Source organism: Pseudopodoces humilis, chromosome 11 (genome assembly GCF_049639895.1).
Source record: "Pseudopodoces humilis isolate 2021_Gansu_Grassland_sample_001 chromosome 11, ASM4963989v1, whole genome shotgun sequence".
Classification (NCBI taxonomy): Eukaryota; Metazoa; Chordata; class Aves; order Passeriformes; family Paridae; genus Pseudopodoces; species Pseudopodoces humilis.
Genome location: NC_142210.1, coordinates 17,271,552 through 17,292,909, shown reverse-complemented (window position 1 = coordinate 17,292,909; position 21,358 = coordinate 17,271,552). Strand labels below are relative to the sequence as shown.

The 21,358-nt window shown below is 43.1% G+C and overlaps 1 protein-coding gene across 7 annotated transcripts in view; it reads right to left on the bottom strand.

Annotated features, from left to right (window-relative positions):
• Positions 1-3: 3 nt before the first annotated feature.
• The window catches only part of MCF2L2 (MCF.2 cell line derived transforming sequence-like 2), a 155,867-nt gene continuing 134,512 nt past the window's right edge, over positions 4-21,358 (bottom strand). For 4 of the 7 annotated variants that reach the window (XM_088061066.1, XM_088061067.1, XM_005525054.3 and 1 more), the window contains exons 26-34: positions 20,242-20,351; positions 16,314-16,409; positions 13,626-13,715; positions 11,474-11,545; positions 9,703-9,789; positions 7,553-7,671; positions 6,896-7,008; positions 5,440-5,543; positions 4-4,473 (exon numbers count right to left, since the gene is read on the bottom strand). In XM_088061066.1, coding sequence (XP_087917192.1) covers positions 4,373-4,473; positions 5,440-5,543; positions 6,896-7,008; positions 7,553-7,671; positions 9,703-9,789; positions 11,474-11,545; positions 13,626-13,715; positions 16,314-16,409; positions 20,242-20,351 — 892 coding nt within the window. In that variant the 3' untranslated portion in view covers positions 4-4,372. The remainder of the gene's footprint in view (positions 4,474-5,439; positions 5,544-6,895; positions 7,009-7,552; positions 7,672-9,702; positions 9,790-11,473; positions 11,546-13,625; positions 13,716-16,313; positions 16,410-20,241; positions 20,352-21,358) is intronic. The other 3 variants (XM_088061069.1, XM_088061071.1, XM_088061072.1) reach the window with 3 other exon arrangements.

Here is a 21,358-nt window from a genome sequence, read left to right as displayed (position 1 = left end):
GGGTTTGGTACTAGTTATAATTTTTATAAATTTCAAACAAAGTGTGGTTCTACACAGGTCAGAATGGCCTAATTACAGGAAGTTCATTTGCACATTTTTTTTCTTGTAATAAATTCATACATTCTGTCTTGACTGGAAAAAAGGACAGGTAATTCTGTGCTCTTTCCCTGTCTGATTATCTCTCATCAGTCACAATATACAAATACATCATTATCAACATCATGGAAATCATGTAAGAAAAACAAAGTGTACCAATTCTCAGCTGGGGAGAGGAAATCTTAGCAGCTACTTCAGTCCAGCTGCAAGAAGAAATACACATTTTGGATCTTTTTTCTTATTATTCTTATATATTTCTAATCAGCTATATATACATTTGAAGTCTTTGAGTATTTTTGGAAAGAAAGCACATGGCCTTTCTCATACCCAATCCTGTTTGAAATATCAAGACTCTAAGAAAATCATAGATAATAAAATGGCTTCTCATCACACACACGACCAGAACATAAGACACACACACAGAGATTTGCTGTCACTGGAGAGAAAAGCCAGAGCTCAGAGGTGGTTTGGCTGCAGCTGTTTGTGTTCAAGACAACGACCACTGGTCTGGTTCTCCACCTGGTGGGGTTCAAGGTAAGAGGAGAGTATCAGGCCTGGTTCTATTTTAGCTTGGTTTACTAAAAGCAAGACTTGTGTGTCGTGCAGCTGCCTGTCTCTGTTCGCCATTGGTGCCAGTAAGGAAGGACTCTGCAGCCCAGCCACACCTGAGTGAGCAGTTTTGAGGGCAGTTTGGAGGATGTGAAGTTTCTGCAGAACTTGCAGAAGAGCAGCAGCACAGAGGGAGGAGAACCCAGGCACACCCTCAGCCTGGAGGGGAGGTGTGAGCAGCCCAGGCCCAGGGAGCACAGCCAGGCACTGGGCAGCAGCAAGGGCTGCTGCAGCATGGATTTACCTGGGATCTGGGGTCTTCTACAGCCAAAACTCAGTCACAACCATTACTTTTAAATGACTTCTAAATGGTCACTGTATCATCTCCAAACAACGCTGAAATGAAATCCTTATTTGAAAACTATGATTTTTAGATCCGTCTACCTGAAAAGGATGGTGTCAAAGACCTACAGACAGAATAAGCATACCCTAACATACACATTAGTCTTGCTGGGCTTTACCAAATCATCTTCTAGACTGTACATGGAGAGTCATTCCCCTAATTATTACCTTGTTTGATGGAAATACACTAATTAAAAGACTATCCTGCATACTATTTAAAAAACTCAAAAAGTCATGAAACCCCGTTTTGTCTCATCAGCAAAGCCAGGAGGTTACTCCTTTGTGAGCTGCGCTAGGGCTTGTCAGCAGCCTGGTCTGTCACTGAACTCATTCTTTCCCAAAGCCAGCCCTGAAATGGCCCTGTCACTGCCCAGGAGACCCTGCCAGGGCTGCCCTGTGCCCTGGGTGGAGGCAGAAACAGGCACCTGGCACTGCAGGAAGGTTAAAGACACAGTTAATGGTTGTGAGCTCCCTGCTCAGGCTCAGTGTGCCCGAGGAGCTGCGGCACAGGCAGCTCCCAAAGACCAGAGTTCTGTGCCACTGCTGCACAGCCACGGGACAGAGAGACCTGTCATTCCCAGGGCATCCACGGAGCAGGACACACTCAAGTGTGTCCAGCAGGATAAAACATAATATATTTCAGACAAAAAAAAAAAAAAAAGAAAAAAGAAAAAAGAAAAAAGAAAAAAGAAAAGCTTTCAAAAGCAAAGTAGGGAGGCGAATGCAATAATCCAGCCCCTACCTTTGCAGTTGCCATGACAGATGGTCTGGATCTGGGACAGGCCTCTTTTCCTCAGCAACCCCATTCCCTGCTCCAGCTCTAGACTGCTCCACAGGATGCCACCAGTGGCACTCTTGGAGGGCACACTGGGGCATATGGGGTTGAATGCTTTGCTTTTCCCTGGAGGGTCCCTAATTTTTGTATATGTGGTAAAATGTAGCATTTAGCAGGAAATTCCATAGCTCCCATGTTCCAGGAAGGTGTCAGGGCACCAGGGGATGTAGGACCAGCACACCTTTCACCCTGCTCATGCAGAGGTGGGAAATGGACTGACAACACTTGACTTCTCATCTTGAGTTCAGAGACTTCTCGCTACCATTTCACAATCAGAATGAGATTCCTCAAAAATAATAAATAAACTCCACTCCAAAGTGCAGGTTTTTGTCTTTCCATCCATCAGCAATGTCACAAATCTTCATTTTGTCAGTTTCATACACCCAGGCTAACCCTTCCCTATCTCTCTCTCTCCCACACACAAAAGCTTACTATACTCACTAATGTGCAATCAAAGCTCCTTAGCCCTTCCCTCTCCTATGCTTAGGGCAGGGGTAGACAGCAGCACTGTTCCTGTGCAAAAATTAGTAATAGAGAAATCAGAATGTACTCATTTTAGAGAGAGGATAAAGTAATTGCACTATAAGAAAACATTGCTGCATATTTCCTTAGGGGACTGAAAGGAATCAATTCCTCCTGCAAGATGCTGATAACCACAGTAGACCAAGAGGATCCATGTTCCTGAGAGCCTACATGTCATTTTTGAGGTAAATGACCAACAAAAACAAGCAAGCTCCTACTTCTGTAGGACAAAAATAGCTTCCAGAAAGGTACAGAACTCTCAGGTCCTTTAGTCATGAACAGAAAATGTCAAAAATCACAGAGTTTAGATATTGAGGGTTAGAAGAGCCATGGGAACCAATCACCGCAGTGCAACTTATAATCAACCAGTAAGTCTTCATAGGCAAAAGAAATCTGACTAAGCCTTTACCTGCTCCAAGGCTTTTTCTCAAACAGGACTATCTACCTGCTCCACAGCTATGCTGACTCACACACTAAGGTACTTGCAACGCCAGCCTCCACTGAGACACAAAGGAGAACATTCGAGTCCCTGTGAAGGTGAGAGCAGAAATGATACACACACCTACTGCTTTGCTCAGAGGTTCAATTTGTAAAGAGTGGGTTTTGGTTTTGCTTCATCTCCATTTCTAGTGCTTTTAGTGCCCTTTATTTACATAAAACACTACTAGTCTGAGGGTTAAACAAAACATCCCTAAGAGTGAAAGCCACTCACTCACTCTTGAGCTTCTTCTGAGTTTTTACTAGACTGATCTTCGCCTGTTTGCAACCCTTAGTCAATATTTATCTTTACTAAAGTACTAGCAGCTTTTGTGGGACCTAAGACCCAATTACCATCAAAATGCCTTCATGCCTTAACAGCTGCTCTAAATGAGCTAATGGCTTGTGTAGGAATCATAACATCTGTAATCACTTTATATTATATATTACATCCTTATATGGCAGAGATTTGCCTTTCATCAAACGTCCTGGAAAGAAGTATTTAACATCAACACTTTATCCACTCATTGGAGCATCTAATGCTCACTGCCTATTTGCAATGCTTAAGTATATTCCAAATGGGAGGTGAAATGTATTTACTCATAGCCCAGCACACAAGGAAAGCATGCAGTCTACTCAAACATATGACAGTAAATGGCCTTCAACTGAATTCTCGGCACCAAATGCAAAGAGTTGTGATCCAGCAACCAGAGACTGTAGAGGGGGCAGAGGATTGACTTAGGCTGTAAAAAGAGTTCAGAGTGTTCTTTGTCACAGTAGCTGTTACACGTCTTTACTTCCCTGCTTGGCCCTGCACCTCCCAGCCAGGAGCTGCCACCTGCAGCATTCCAGGTGTGGAATGTTGTGTGCAGCAGGGCCTTCCCGGGCCACCGCAGAGGAGTCACGTCACTGCTGCTCGGAGCCCCTCTGATGGTCCCAGCCAGAAGTCTCCTTTGCACAGCCACCCTCAAGTGGGGTGTTTTTGGTGTTGACCGACAGCAAAAAGGGCACATTTGTGATGATGTATCAGCTGGAATTGAGAAGGACAGGGAAGGCACAGCCAGAGGCAAGCAAATGGAAAAACCTCCAGGTGACCCCAGGGTGGAGCAAGGACTCATAACCACCACGTGCCCCTCTGCAGTGATGTGGTGCTCAAGCAAAGTTGCCAAAAGGTGCGTGCATAGAAACTCTTCAGCTCTGCTGTCGACCTAATTTAGGCCACATCTTCTGAAACAGTTTGATAATCAATGCAAGAAGCATTTTTCTCCTCTAATACTGAAGGTAGGTTTGATGTTTTCTGGATGTTTAATGCTCCTTTCAAGTTTGTTTTTCCCAGCTTGCCAGGTGGACAGCACAGTTCTCATCTGTTCACATTGATAAAATATTAGTGAATTATGAACCTTAGAGCTTGTGAGAAAGGCAGCTTTGATCCAGTGTCCACCCAAGATAAAGACAGGTGGACGGGGTCCTGAGGAAGGCTGGTCCTGCTGTTCAGCTGCCAGCCCTCTGTTCTGCTGGGAAGCTTTTGGCCACCTCACTTTCCTTCGTGTCTGACTCTACTGAGGCTGTGCTGCAGGAATCGTTGTATGTGTCTGAAAAGGAGGACATGGGCATTGTCACTACAATAAGTCTACAGGATTTTCCACCTACAGTCTTAAGGTTCTTTGTTAAAAGCCTGGAATAAAATAAAACATAAAATCACAGTTCCACTGCTCTCCTAATTCCTTCACAAAAGGCAAGAGAGGCTCTTTTGCTGTGTAACTTTAATACTTTAACAAACAAAAAAAAATCAAAAGAGATCAGTAACTCAGAATAAAGTGCTGGTAGCTCTCCATTGCAGATCCCCAGGGAATGGCTGTGCCAGATTTTGCTTTCTTCTGCTACCAGAAGAAAAGCAGAACACATTTTGGTAAATAGAATTTAAGTATGGACAAATATTGGTCTAGAATTGTAAACCTTTGAACTGCAGAGATGCTCAGATTCAGCTTTTCCAGTGCAACCTGTTTGGGTGTTAGGTCAGAACCAAAGCTGAGAATGGATAACTTTTAGTGCTGATTTGGCTGACATCTTGCCAGATCAGCCCTTCCTGCAGCTTTTGGAGCTAGCTGTGAAATATGATGAAGGCAGTAATGGTTCATGAAATTTTAATGTTTTCAAACCTAGACCAGAAGCACAGCCCTGATGCTGGTCTACATCCAGAGTCTATCCGTGCCAGGATCAAAGCTGTCCTGCAGGCACACCCTGTGTGTGAGACACTTGGGCTCGCTGTTAAGCAGCCACTCTGAGTACTGATAGCTGTAGAAGCTGGATGGGAGATTCAAGTTCTCCTCAGAAAGGGGAAAACAATTAAAAGCTGTCGTGCCTGACTAGCTCTGACACACAGGCACCAAATTTCAGGTTGGCTCAGCCATGTCACCAGAGAATGCAGCACAGACATGCACTCAGGTGAGTTCTTCAATAGAGAAAATGCACTTTTCTATCACTTTTTTTTTTTTATTGCATCCTTTTTCAGTATGGAGAAAAAAGCCACCAAACCAGTAACACATTTTCTCTGTTACCTGCATTGCTGCTCTTAATTATGTTGTTACTGTCCCCCTCTGCCGGCTGCAATATACTGGAGGGAACCCAGTCGCTTTTCTCAGAGACCAGTTTCTTCACTAACCTGAAACTCAGAAAACAGTCAATGAATTTTCCTACATTGCCTTTCCCTGGGTTGTGTTTCTTAGAGGTGTGTGTTGGGCTATTATTTCCTAAACTAAGGAAGAAGGCAAAGGACCCAGGGCAGTCCTACAGGTATCCATACAGAATCACAGAATCACTGGGTTGGAAGAGACCTTCAAGATCATAGAGTCCAGCCCAGCCCTAACACCTGAACTAAACCATGGCACCAAGTACCACATCCAGTCTTTTTTAAAACACATCCAGAGATGGTGACTCCACCACCTCCCCAGGCAGATAATTCCAGTACTTTATCACTCTTTCTGTAAAAAACTTTTTCCTAACATCCAAGCTATATTTCCCTTGGTGCGGCTTGCGACTGCATCCTCTCGTTCTGTCAGCTGCTGCCTGGAGAAAGAGACCAACCCCACTTGACTACAACCACCGTTCAGGGAGTTGTGGAGAGTGATAAGGTCACCTACAGGTGTCAGTTTCTTCAGTGTCAGATGGTGAGCCACTATCCCAGAGCAAGGTCACTTGCAAGCAGGCTGTGTGACAAGGAAGCAGAGCCTTGTCCTGTGGTAGGGATACTGCCTTTGGGCTTGGTAGTGCTGGGTTCATAGTTCAGTTTTGGAGATCTTTTCCAACCCAAATGATTCCATGATTCTAAATTCAGAGCTGAAGAAAAGGAATATTTCATATCATCCATCCTTCTTGCTGTAAATACCACCCTTGGGTGGATGAGTTTATTTCACTTCCCAGCTACTTTACCCTGTGGACCTCACTCCCCTCTTAGCTGTCAGCTCTGAATGAAGGGTCTGACTGCATTTCAAGATCAGATCTTCTCCCTCCAAAATGCATGTGAAGGGAGAATTCAGATGTCCAGGCAGGTCTCTTCCTAACACTCACTTGTCAGCAAGAGAAAATGAATACACCAAAGCATAGGTGAGTTCAGGGGGCCAATCTCATTCCTCTTTGTCAATCACATATTTAAAATTTTGGGGCTAAATTGTTCTCAGTGGAAGGTGTGGGGATTTTATTGATGTATCCTACAGGAGGGTGCTGCCTTTGACAGATGTCCTACTGGTGTCAAAAGCCCAACTATTCCCACCCATTTCCTTTACAGAAACTTGTCCCTTAAACCTCATATCACAAGCATTTTGGATCAAAGCCACCCAGGTGGAATTAACCAAAGCTGCTTTGTGTGTTCATGCCTCCCACTGCCTCTTTCATGTTGTGATCAATGGGTTGAGCGGATTTAGATTGATTTTGAAGAGACTTTCACATTATTCTGAATATTTTCCAGGAGGTTATGGCTGTTCTACCTGTCCAGTTCTGTCTCTCTGCCATACTCACCATTGACCATTCTCTCCTTCCTGCACAAATTGCACTAAATCTCCATCCTCAAGGGTAAGAGAATCTGGGAAGCAGCTGTCAAAACTGCCTTCAACCCGGAAGAGATTGCTCCCCTAAAATGAATGAAACAAGGCACCATAAATAAAATCAGTATGGATGAAAGAACACTATGCAAGATCAGTTAAATACTGAATTAGGCATTTCAAGCTGGCAGAGATTGCCAGAGTAGGCAATTGTGTTTTATCATGACCAGGTTAAACTTTGTTCAAAATTTGGATAGACCTGTTCTCTGTATTTAGACTTTAGGCTTAACCCACCAGCCATTATTCTGATAGAAAAATTGGGTTTGTGACTCCAGGTGAAGTTATCTGAAAAAATCTGAAATTACTTTTTCAATGACTCAGAGTTTTCCCTCACTTTTGTAGCAGGCAAAGTGACAGCTTACAAGTATGAGTGACTTTTTATGATCCTCATTCTGATCAACAAAAGTCTTGTAATAATCTTAGAACACTCGAGATCAAATTTCCATCTTTTGTATTCCCACACATCCATGGATTAAAGGCTGGTATGAACCCAAACTTTGCAGGTTACATTGTGAACCTTAGAGAGGAGGAAGCTGTGCTAGGAAAGGGCAGTGTAATTTTAAAAAGCAATTACATTGTTAGGGTTTGTCTCTTCCTCCAAATCAGAAGAGTTGGAGAGTTCATCCATGCTGGAAGGGATGGCTTCAAAATCTTCAAATGTATCTAGAGAAGGCATTTGTCTGCTGGGCCAACCTTTTCAAAAGAGATAAATCAGAAAGAGTTAGCTATCAGACATTAGCCTCTTTGAGAATCAGTCTTTGTAAAATAAATGTCACAGATTCACTTCCCACTCTTCCACTTACCAAATTTCTGGCACTTTTTTATAGCTTATTCCATGGTTTTGCCATAAAAATTATGTCACAGCCATTATTCTGTCTCTAAAAGCCTGTACCACTCGCTGTCCCTGGTGTGAAAGCAGCATGTGTGGCTGCAGTGTTCATACCCATGGATACTTCCAGTGCTCAGCATTGCTCAATCCCTTCAGCTCAGGAGGTACAAAAAACAAGGACCAGGAATCTTCCTGCAGAGCAAATGATAACTTGTGCTGACATGGCTTTCAGAAGGCCACGATCATTCAGTTTCCAGCTTACCTGCACATGTTTAAGTACAAAGCCATGGAATTTTGATCACCATCTCACCCCAAGGTGATGTTACCACCTGAGCAATTTACAGTACTATACCCTGGGGCAGGCTGCAAGTGCAGGGAAGGAACAGAGTAAACAGCAAGGCACAAAGACAACCAGGGGATGAGGAGAGATCTCAGTCATATTTGTGCTGTTACCTGTCTTACTGCATGATTTTCACCAGAACCACCCCAACCCAGTGGAATGGACTCAGTGAGAGATTTCCAGCCCAAGCTCAACATTCAGTCTCTCTTCACCTAAAAAGGCATGTCCATAGGATGTATCCTGAGGGAAACTGAGGCTCTGCCTGAGGCTCCCATGGTGAAAGGGTAGCTCAGGCTCTTTTGTGAAGATGACACTCATCATCTGCACTTTGATGCACTTGATGCCTGTCACTTTTCTGGTGGGGATGGGAATGACTACAGTCCAGTTCAGAGGAAACAGACCTTGGATCTACCAAATGATTCTGCAACCCTGACAGACACAAGCTGAATGGAATTAGTCAATTTACCAGGTGCTTTCCTAATTAATGTACCTGCTGGGCATTAGCTGATTCACAGGGACTTGGGCTGAGCAGATGTTGAACCAAGTTCTTTATATCCTGTGGGCCATTGCTCTCAACAAGGCAAAGTTCTGACCACAAGGCATGGAGACAGATGCTCACACAGTGGGACTATGCGCATCCCAGCACTCTCGACCCACACCAAAACCTGGCCTGAGACAATACAAAACCAAAGCCAGGCAGTTCAGGCAGTAAACAGAAAGGTGACCTGATCTGGGAGAAATAGGTTTATTAATTGGTTTATTGAATCCCTCCCCATGCACATCCTCTGTGCTATAAGCACCGGCTGGTACAACACGTGGTCATGCAGCTCTGCAGCCCCTTCTGCCAGCCAGGAACTGTCTGCTCCAACAACTGCAACCCAGTTACAAGGGACACAGGGACCTTCTTCCAGCACAGCTGCATCCCCAGCTACCACCCCACAGGTGTGGTCTGGTCATCTGTACTTCTAAAGGTGTGAATCAGCCTCTGAAGTGACACTGTCCTGTACCAGTTTATTCACAGCAGCAAGACTAGCAAAAATCTAAACATACAAGGATATTCTGATTCTAATTAACTTCAAACTGCTACTGCAATTTCAGTTTAAATTCACAGGCTGGACTACAAACACCAAGAGAACAAGATATTTCTCCACTCCATTAGACAAAACTTCCACAGTCTTTTGCCACTGTAATTTAGAAACCTCATCAGCAAGAATTCCTTACAAATACATGCATCAGCCTCCCTCTTCCATACAAATCACTATTCTAATTACAGAGACTAAGAAACAGCTTGCTTCTCATGCTTAATTATTATAAAATAAGATCAAATTCTGAGCTCTCTGCTTTCAATTACAAGATTTTTTTTTTTATCCTGACCTCAGAAAACCAGAATCTGGGGCATTGTTTCTAAGCTAGTGATCCAAGCTTGTTCTTTCATTGTTTTGATGGGAAATAATATTCACCAAAAGCAAAAATGCTCCTTATTATAAAGAGAGTAAGTATTATCATGAATTTAGTTTGCACTCTCAAATTGTACAAATACTTTAATTTTGTTTACCTGTCTGTGAAGCAGATCTAGGCACTGATCTCGTGGTGGAACCGGCATTACATTTAGTCTGGGCCAAAATGGTGTTCTCAAAAGCATCTGTGACAGGAAGTACAATTTGTGTCTTCAAGGTGAAACAGTGACCAGACAACCAGTACAAAGTGAATTCCTGCATCACCTCTGCAACTGACAGTCTCTTTAACAAACAGGTGGACTGTGGTCCAACAGTTATAAAAGAGGAGACACATGACCAGCACAAATGAGTGAAAGGACAGCAGCATTCCACAGAAAAACTGTAAGTCTGAGAAGGACAGAGAACAGCGAAATGAATCAAACAGAAGTATTGATGTTAATTAAGGAAGACAATTGCTGAGTGAACAGTGCAGTGTTCTATTTCATTACAGCATCCTTACCCATCTTTAACATAGTTTCCTTGCAGCATTTCAAATCATTTTGTAGGTGATAATCCTGTGGTTTTGATCCTAATCCATATAGCAGCAAAAGGGGACCAGGTAGGCCACAAATTAATGAATTCACTCTTGATGAATGCAACAGAATTTTTTGGGGCGAATCCCTTGTGTTATTACCTCAGTCAGAGCCCTGGCAATATCTTCTGGTAGAGGGGTAATAGTGCTCATTGTTTCCTACTTAAAGGTACTCAGTCTGCTGAGGGATGCTGTGCAGCAGTACCTTGTTTTTAACCTGTGAGGAGCAAGTCAGTTCTATGCTGCAGATAGTTCTTGCACCTTAAAATCCTCCCTGCCTCTGCAGCCACAGGGAATGCTGAGATCAGGGCATCTGTCAGTGAGGAAAGCAAGGCATAAACCCCACACTTTGGGAAATTCTGGTGCTAGGTGCCAGGATTGTTCTAAACATGTGTCTAGGGGTCACTGGCAAAAGGAAATATTCTGCAAACAGGAAAACTACTTCTGCTGTCTCTGAATTGTTTCTTTCAACTTCTCTGTTCCAGTCTCCTCTTCTGCTGGGAGTGCCATGGGAGATAGCTCTAATATTTCACCAATTCCATCACTGACCTGTTCACCAGCTCTTCCTACCAAGCTTTTGTGCAGAACAACACGATGCTATGAAAGGATTCCTCAGCCCACATCTCTCTTCTGCCTGTCCTGCAACAGAACTATCTGTCTCCTTGTATCCCCCTAAGGCAAATGGTCAGGTAAAGGGGAAAGCTGACAGTGGAAACTGGTGATCTTTCAGTGGCTGAGGAACAGCATTTCAATTTAACTCTTCGGTATTGTTTATTAAACAGTAATTTATGAATCTGATGCAACAAATTGGTGGAAATTCTGCTTGTCTGAAATGAAACACTGCACTTGAAATGGCTATTAATGCACACTCTAGCCTCTCCTGTAGTCTTCATGCATATGGCTCCTGCTTCTCTCATTAGGAGTAGACACTAACAAGGGAGGAGGGATGCAAGTGGCTGGACTGCAGGTGAAGGTGAAAAGTAGCCCCTTGGCTCCCTGCTACTGTTCCCTGTGGAGGGAGGCAGAGCCAGGCAGCAAATCCAGATCCTGGTGACAATCTAGCGCTTTACTTCCCAAAACAGGCAGAGAACTGGGGGTTTCATTTAGGCCCATGCCTAGGTGAATATGAATGCAGGGGACAGGCAAGGGAGACAGTAAAGCTCTCTTAATCCAAATTATGCAGATAAATTGACCCTAACCCCCTGATGGACTCCAGTGTCATCCACCAGCTGTGATGAGATGTGAATTCAGTGAATAATATCAGACGAGGTTTTCATGCAGGATGGAAATACTCCTACCTTCAAACCCCAGGGGAGTTGGGTCACTCTTTATTTCATGTCTCTTGACTTTAACTGCAGGAACAAGGGGACCTGTGTGAAGTTTACAGAGTCACAAGACTGTAAATATTGTTAAAGAAGAAACTTGCTTTCCTACCACCTCAAAACACTGACTACCTAACACTTTTCATTTCACCCAGAAGAATGACCAGCCCCTAGGTTCTAGGTGGTGAAGATACACACTTCTGGGAAGCAGATAGGGAAGAGACCCCTTTTGTCAGAAGATATTGAGACATCACAGCAAAAGACTCTGCTTCCCTTCAGGTCTCACAGAAGTTCCCTCTCACTCTTGCCCAGGAGATGGCACTAATGCAGCCAGACCCGCAGCCCCAGCCTTCCCCGTGAGGCTGGCAGGGCACAGCCCACAAAGCCAACACTTTTGGCTCACAGAAGTGTGGGACGCCAGCCTCCCCTGAGGCCCGAGTGCACATGTTGGGGAGTGAGGATCAGACACAGCGGCAGCTGCAGCCCCAGGAGTGATGACCACAGCACCCTGGCTAGATCTGCATCTGGGCTGATGCTGAAACAAGACTCAGGCTTTGGTTCTGTTGTCACCTGAAATATTTTCTTAAAGCAGATGATGTAAATAAAACACTAAATTGAAGAGCACTGATTCTGTTTTCTAGTTTTGAAAATCATTGCAGAAGTGGCTTTCTCAGTATCCCAAGAGATTGCCAACAGTCTTTGGGCAGACAGGATTCTAGGACAGGACTTTTTGATATGAAACTGTAACAAATTTTAAATTTCACTGCAATTCACACACACTGTCTTTGATAAACCACATTAAAGAATAACCCTTGTTTGCCCATTTTCTTTGTACACATGTGTTTCAATCTGTTCCTCAGCTTTGAAAATAATTACTAGGAAATAATTCAGTCTTCCCATAATTTAGCAACTGATCATGTACTTCTGAATTGTTGCTGATGGCAAAAAGCTGTAATAACTTCCATGTGAGGATGTTCTAGTGCTGTGGTCTAAGGGTGCTGTCAAAGAAACATTTGCAGGTTGAGACTATCTTTGAGACTATCACATCCTTCCTCTGCCCATGAACCCCACCGCGTCCTCATTCCCTGCCAGCCTCATTGCAGCCAAGGATGTGGCTCATATCCTTCACAGCTGCTGAGAAGGCAACAGATACTGAGCAACTTTCTTCCTGACAAGTATAGAGCAGAGATTTTTATACAAATTAATTCTTCCATTTTTCCTTCTATTTTGATTCATGAATTGTCCTGAAAATCTTAACCTTGCAAATCAGTTCCTCCACTCCATTCCAAGAACTACTTCCAAAAGGCAGTATAATCAGAATTCCATGTAAGACCGTAAGTTCTGTTGTTAAAATTGTCCCTGACATGTAGGCATGTGTGCCCACAATGCTACTGATTTTCAAAACAATCAATTTGCCTAAATGCATGGGTTGCTTTTGAGTTTAAATCTAGGCACTAGTACACTAACATATATTTTGTAAAAGTGCCTTTTCTAAAGCTAAATAAAGCACATAAATAAAACTTCCATAAGCTCCCATACAAACTGCATAGAGTTCAGTGCATTCTGCACCCAACTCCCTTACACATAGGAAAATCTCCCTACAAACATAGTTTATAATCATAACAGTGATATTGCTAAACATAATTAAAACTGGCATCTATTGTTCCTCTGTTTTTGGTTTGGTATCATCTTTCTTGCTATCTGATATCTGCAATGCAATGAGGACAGTTTCTCCTTCTTGAAAGCAAAAGTTCTAAAGAGCTTTAAGGAAACAGAGAAATAATTTCAATTGAACATCAGTTAATCCAAACCAGGGAGAAGCTGGAAACCTAACCCCATATCAGCCAAAAATTAATCCCATTTCCATGGACACCAGGAACACTTTTTGAAGCCTACAGTGGAGAAAGTGGAAAGAGTCTGTGTGCTGGCAGCACACCTCAATACACATTCAAAATGTCCTGGCCTGCCTCCCTGCAGGTGTTGCAGTGGTGCTGACCCTTCTTCTACTGGAACCTCCTGCCTTTGTACAAGCTGAGCCTGAGGCACTCTCTCTGTGAGCAGCATTTGGAGGTGAATGTGTCAGGCAGCAGGCAGGGAGAGGGGAGCTAAGCAAGCAGCATGACAGTACCTTTGGTCACAGCAGAAGCATTAACTGTGGTGCTGATGGAGGAGGCTAGGGAAAAGCGACGGGTAACTTCTCTGTCCTTAGACTCTGGATCTGGGAGAATAGACAGATGCAATGCAGGGCAGGGTTAGAGGTTAGTAAGCACTGAGGGTAAAAGATGTTCAAAGCAAAGCTGCAGCTGGAAAAGGGTAAAGAAAAGAAAGGTTGCTCCTCTAAAACAGACAGGAGAAATAGCCTCAACAAAGTGAAAAGCACACAAAGTGCTATTATGAACATATTTTCAAAGCAATTCCAATTGCACCAATTTTAATACTTCAGGAAAGAGATTTATGCCAATTATTATTTTAGCAACCAACCAGTGTCCAAATACAGCTACAAAACACAGAGAAATGGCATGATGGCTCAAATGGGCTATGTGTCTACAGATGATGTTTGGATCATTTTAGACACTGAACTGCTTGTTTTGTGATGACTGACCTGAAATACACTGAAAAACAAGCATGAATGGTTTGGAGTTCACATTTGTCATTTCTAAAATTTAACTGTGTGAATGCCTGAAAACATTCTCCGAGCTTCCATCTTTACCACTGCAAACTAGCTTGGAAAAAGTGAAGGCTACATAGTAGATTTTTGTTTCCTTATTTAGCATCCTGCCTTTTCTCTAAGTCTGCTCAGGAGTAAAGACACAGCTTTCCCACATTTCACTAAGAGATGAAGTTGTGCCCACACCAAGGAATATGGACTTGGCTCTGCAAACCAGGATGGCTAATGCTGACCCAATGGTGGGGAGACGCAGGGTGCTTTGAGTGTGGACTTTCGATACACTTTGGTGCCAGCTCTGGGATGGCTGCCTCAGGGATCTCTGCACTGATGGAGCACAGGATGCTAAAGTTTATTCTCCAGACATCAACATTCCTTTGGCCAAAAAATCACCAAAATGATTATATACAACATTTTCTAGCCTGTCATATCCAGCCTAAGCAGGCAGTTCAGCATTTCTCTTGAGCATCCATGCTCCACTGCCAGTTGATACTCAATCTCATTTTCACCCTAGTTAGTTGGGTAAAATATTTGGTTATATTGTTTAGACCTTCCTATTTAAACAATATTGGTTATATTGTTTAGACCTTCCTTTTTATGTGCTCTGGACAGGAACAGACACAACAGGTCTGAACCTAAGTACGCTCAGCTCAACACACCATACTTCACCATGGCCAGTAACAAAAACCTTTAAACAAAATGTTCAGGAGCAGGACAAGCTGATTGCAGACATTTCCCTGTTCATTTCTCCCAGCTCCCAATCTGCCTCAGCAGCCAGCCCATGCAGGGATTTGCCTGTGGGAATGACCACGCTCTGCTGGCCACCTAGCCTGTCTGCCAGTGGTTCCCTCTGGCCAGGAGCAGGTCAGCAGCAGATCAGCACCACAAAGTGAAATGGGGCATTGTGCAAGAGGTGTTCCACAAGAATCTCAAATAAGCAGACCCAGCAAGGCTTTGAACTCAGAATACCTACAGCAGAGAGGATACAAACTCTTCTGAGCTGTGCTTCACTGCCTGGAGCACTGAATACAAAGCAAGACATTTCATATGACAAGGAAAAACTCAAATAAAAAAGTAAAAGGGACCCCAAACAAAATTGTAGATCTAAACTTGCAAAAATTATGACATTATTTCTGAAATCTGTGTTTTGTCATTGATTTTCCTGAGTCACAAGATCTAAACCCTGCTTATTTTTATATTCACATTAAACTTTGTTTGTCCATCTTGAACCTCACTACCACATGCACCCTTAATCTTGTAGCCAGAATCTTGCAGCAGTGCAGACTCTTGGTTCATTCTTATCTACTTTATCAATTATAACTTAATGCTTCTGTATTTCTGCTTTTATGCTTTCATCTTGGTTCTTCCTCCTTTGATGCTCACGCTCTCCATCACTGCATCCTAACCCTTTGTTTCACAGAGGAAATATTTGTCAGAACAGGAGAAAAGCCACACAAAATCAATAAAGGGAGTAATTAGAGTATCTTTTCAGAAAGTGATGTAAGTAGTCATTCAATTTAATTTCTATTCATATTTCTTTCTTTCCTCTAAAGTCTCTTCCTTGTACAGCCATCACAGGAACTTGCAATGCTCTCTGTTCATGGATATCTACTAAACAGTTATGCAAAAGTACTCAAAACACAGCATTTTACAGTGTCATATAACAAAATTAAGTGGAATAAAACCCCAGATTTCCTGTTCCCCACTAGGCCACAGCTGAACAATATTTGGAAAAACAAAGACATCCAATCAATGAATGATTTCACACATTAAAATCTCATGTAGCACAACAGATATGATATCCTTCTTCAAGCCTGTAAGCTGCTGAAAGAAGTTCAGTGGATCATTTAAAGCCAGTTCACACTTTGACCCTTGAGAGAAACTGGAAACAAATGTTGTTTGCACAATGCACCAGTAAAAGACCAAACCAGCCAACCCAGAGGCTGCCTTGCCAATGCTGCTGTGGGAGCAATTTTTGGTGACGGTGTCTTGGAGCAGAGGACCCACTTGTGTGCACCAGAAAGGAGCATTTGGGTGAGATGCAGCAGCACTTTAGGAAATGGTGATGGATGGCACCATGGGATGGAGAGAACATTGTGGGAGTGCAGGAGACAGATGGCCTGAGACCAAATGCTGCATGGGTGATTTTACCTTTGGGTGGAGCTCTGCGGTTGGAAAGACCTTGCAATGTGAATCGCTTTCTAGCAAGCGCTGTGCGCTCAAGGTTAAGGCTGCTGGAAGCATCAACTAGGAGAGAGAGGGAGAGGGAAGAGAAATAAGGAAGGAAGGGTCAGCTGTTCAGCTTATGGGAAAGGAAAGGTTAGCACTGGATGACAACTCAAAATAAATAGATTTTGATTCAGTTCAAGCCTGAGCAAGAGCTAATCAATTAGAAAGGTGACATGAGGTCAGGGTGAGTTATCCAGTTGAACCAAACAGAGCCCCTGGGTTGAGTTTGGCTCACTGAGTTTTAATGGAGAACAACAACAAAACAAAACCAAAGAATAACAGGTGAAGGGAGGTAACTCTTATCAAAGGAAAATACAATTTAGCAGCAAGCTAGTGCCTCCTGTTATGGAAACACATCATTGGTTGGAACAGCAAGTTGTAGGGACAAATAAGAGAAGAAGCCTTGCAGTGCAGGACATGCAAATGTTGCGAGCAGTCCCACTTCTGCAATCCAGCACTGGCACCGAAGAGTCTGCCCTCACCAGCCCTGTGGCTGGTACATCTTCAGCCTTACCTGCTGAAGCCTTTCTAAAGCCTCTGAAGCTGGCAGAGTTATGCAACTGATCTCTTGATTTGCTGGGATGTAAGGATGCCATGCCAGCAAAGCTCACGTGCCAGGCTCCTGCATGAACAATCAGCCATGCTGTCTGACAGCTGCCTCTGCAGAGATCAGTCACAGATGGATCGAGGTCCTGAGGCTCTGGGCTTGAAAGATACTCAGTTACTCACATTGCAGGAAACAGGTGGACCTAGACCAAGCCCCCAGATCCACACATTCCTACTAAATCCTCCATCTGTTCCTTTCTTGGTGTGGGCAGATAACACCCAGAAGGTTTATGGCAAAGGAGCAGGAGAAAAACCATGTGTTGGGTACCTGGTTGTGAACCTTGGGATTTAGCCAATATATTTTCCTCCTCTTTATTTCATAGGCTGTCACATGAAAATCTTTAAAGGGACAAATGAAGACCAAAAGTACAAAGGGAACACAAAGAGACAGTGATTCCACACTGACAGACAAGCAACAGAGAGACAAGCTGTGCTTCCAAAAGAAAGTGCATCCCATCACTTCCTGATTTGCAGCCAAGATAATCCAGGATCCGAGGTGTCTGCATGCACAGATTTTAACAACACAGAAGAATTATTTCACTGTGGTTCAGCTCCTTCTACCCAGTGCTCAGTGCCAACTCTGGGCCAGGCAGTTGCATCTCGTGAGGAGCTGCTTCTGAGCAGTGGCGTCAGCTGTGGGGCCTTTGGTTTTCAGACAATCTGTGTGGGCCATTCCCTGCCATGGCTGCTCCCACTGCCAGGCAATCTTTGTACAGATACTGTAGCTTATAAAGAATTCAAAAAATGGTACATAAAATATACTTACTTTCTGTTTTCTTAGGGCAAGAAAATCCATAGCATTTAATTATCAGAGAGTCCTACAGGGAGTACAGCAGTGCATGTGTAGGGGGGTGGGTTCCTGTGTTAGTTCTTCAGCTCTGCGATTGAATCACTACACTGAGGGACCCCTTTGCATTTCACAAGTCCCCACAGCCTCTCAGCACCAGCAAAGCATTGGCCACTGGTGTCTAAACTCATGTTGTCTCCACCTGAGTTATTTCAAACCTTTTCCTTCATTCTGTAGATATACCAAATAACCCTGGAAACTATTTCCAAATATAATAAGAACCAGGTCCTGATGGGCAGCAAGTTGAACAAGAGCCTGCAATGCATCCTTGTGGCAAAGAAAGCAAACAGCATCCTTGGCTGCATTGGGCAGAGCTGTGCCAGCAGTTCAGGGAGGTGATGCTTCCCCTCAGAACAAGAGAGACACTCCTGCAGTGCTGTCCTGTCCTGGGCTCCTCAGGACTTGGGCATACTCAAGTAAATCCAGTGAAAGCTGTGGAGATCATGAAAGGATTGCCATAGCTGACATGAGGAGAGAGTGAAAGAGCTGTGATTGCACAGCCTGGAGAAGAAAAGGCTCAGGAGGATCTTATAAAATAAAGAAGATGGAGCCAGATGCTTCTCAGTGGAGCCCAGCGAAAGGATGAGAGAGGCAATGGGCACAAATTGAAATATGGGAAATTCCATTTAAAAATGTGAAAAACCTTTCTACTGTGAAAGGGGTTAAACCTAGGACAGCGTCCCCATGGTGAATGATGGAGTCACCATCCTTGGAGCTGTTCAGAACCCAAATGGACATGGTTGTGAGCAAATTGCTGCAGCTGACTCTGCTCTGAGCAGGGGGTCCCCACAGGTTCCTGCAGGATTTGCTTCCATGATATTTCAAGGCAGTGACTCCACCAGTCAGGTCCACACAAAACACTGGTTTACATTAGAAAACTGGCACAGGTACTTATCAATAAGAGTAACAAAACTGAAAAAGCTTGTCAATAGTACCCTCCCCTTCTGTACTGCAGAAACTCCCCAATATTCTAAAATAATCTGTGTTCACAGTAACTACACTGATATTGGAAGCATTTTACAGGCAGTAGGTGGCACAAAGAGACAGTTTTGGCAGAGCCCCAGGCTCTGTGCAGGGTGTTGGGACATTTTTGAGTTCAGGCCCCTGCAAATCCCCAACCAGAGGTGCCTCACAGGGACACAAACTCGAGTTTTGGTGGGACATCTAGAGCTAGAGAGCATTTTGCTTGTTCTGCAGAGCGAGGTTTGCAGCTCAGGATGCACAGGACACCCGAAACACCAAACAAGAATGGACTCACTGCCCAGCTCTGCAGGAAGAGCCACCCACCAGAGGATGAGGATGCTCTGGGCTGAGCCAGTGGGATCCCAGCCAGAGCCCTGAGGAGCTGCTCATGGGAAAGCAGAAGACAGAAGAATGACAATCAGCACGGAATGTGATCCCAGTTCCCACACTTGAGTAAGCTGGACAGTTAGAAAGCATTAGTAATCTTCATGGAATTTTTTTTTTTAAATGGGGTTTATAAATTTAAAAGGAAAAGCTACTTTTCCACTTTTTTTAATTTAAAAAAAAAAAAAAAAAGCCTGAATGTTTTAAAAATAAAATTTTACTGAAACAAAATTTTAAGATTGGGTTTTTAAATGAAGAATCTATAACTTTTCTTCCCAGCATGAAAACCTAATGTGATGAAAAATATTTTGGAGAAGAGCCCATTTTTCCAAGACAGTTATTCCATTTTCTTTTTTATTATCTTTATTTTTAAAGGCACTGTTACCTTACAACTCATTTGGGCATTAATCTCTTTAGACCTCACCATTTTCTTTTTTCATATTACTAGAAAATTCTTTGTTCAACATTAGGAAGTACTGCCTGAAAGAGAAACTGCTATCAAAAGATTTTCTGTTCCTGCTACTGTAAGATGAGATTCAGTTTCTTTATAGTGTTTATTTTAACCTCTGTTGTATAGAAGATCTATTGTACTTATGGCCTCAAATAATGGAGGGACTTTCTGTGACTGCCTGTGGATTTATTTACTGTACACCTGGGGAGAACTGATATACACAGAGGAGGCAAAAAAACTCTCCTTGACTTAAAGCATGGAAATCAGCTAGCAAAGTCTGTAGAAAAAAATTAAATTAAATATGTCTAGAAATCAGCTTCATCAGGATGCAGAAGGTTAAAACACACATGCTATTGTCCCCTAAGTTCTATTTTTAAACAACACAAGTTGTATAAAGAACACTCTAAAGCATCAAAACTCAGACTTAAAAACTCTAAACTCACAAATTTTCTTGGTACATCCATTCAGCTTTATAGCATTGTTTTTTTGATGTTGGGTTAAAACAGCATAGATTTAAAGTATTCCCATCAAACCCCAGAAATACGTGCAAATATAAAAATATTACCCTTTGGAAGCAAAAGCTCTGTCAGAACTCCTACCTCTCTTTTGTCTGGCGCTGGGACTGGAATTCCTGTTTTTATTGTTAGATGCATCCACATTTGATGCCTCAGATTTGTTTTCATATATACTTGATGACTTCCTGCTATACCTTGGGATAAAAGAAATACAGAAATAGTAACATCCCTGGTTAACATCTAATAAAGCACTGAGCACTAAGAATTCTTTTTTACCCTCAGACATGGAAGCCTAATGAACAAATGGCTAGTTTTAAAATGCTGTGTGCTATAAAAGCCTGCATCTGTGCAGGCATGTGTGGTGGGAAAAACTCATCCTGCCTCCTCTCCACACCACACAGTGAGGGATGTGCTTCATCAGATTTGAGAAGGGAAAAATGGAGAAACAAGCTGGTTGTCTGCACAAGTTCTTTTTGCAAGTGCAACAGATTTGAGAATTTGGAGTAGGAAGCCAGGTAAGAAAAGATAATCCAGATTTTCCAACCTTTGCAGCATAAATACATTTGTCTCCAGGAGAGAAATAGATACTGGATGGTCATGTAGAGGTTACACCATGCACAGAGCAACTTATGAATTCTATTGGTTTCCCCAACTTCTGTTTCTTCTGCTCTCTGGAACATGAATCCCAGTGGGATATCCCTGTCTGCAGCTGAATCACAAATGGGAGGATCCGCCTTAACAAACCTGCCCAGGACTGGCCTTGGGTCTGTAATGGGATGAGTGACCCTGTCCCAGGTTTGTAGGACATTCAAGATGCAAGGTCTTCTTGTGGCTCTTATCCTCATTGTTATGCAAATATCTGGTGGTTTAATCTGGGTGTTTGACTGTTATCTTTGGCAAACTGCTCCACACAAATCATTGTATCTACACATTTGAAATACTCTTTGCCAAGGTGCTTGTTATTGACATGTATCAGCAATTAAACTGCTGCTTACAATTAACAGTGAACTGCTACACTTAGCAGTTTGTTCTGCTGTAAGGGAAGATCTGAGATATGATTAAAAATTTAAATTCAAATGCTAGAGATCTGTAAATACCTTTTCTAATATAAAGCAATCCAGGACTCATTGTTTTGCATTTGAACTTCTGACCTGTTTCTGATGGAACCTTAGCAAGGTCTCTGTTACCTCCTGTACTAAAT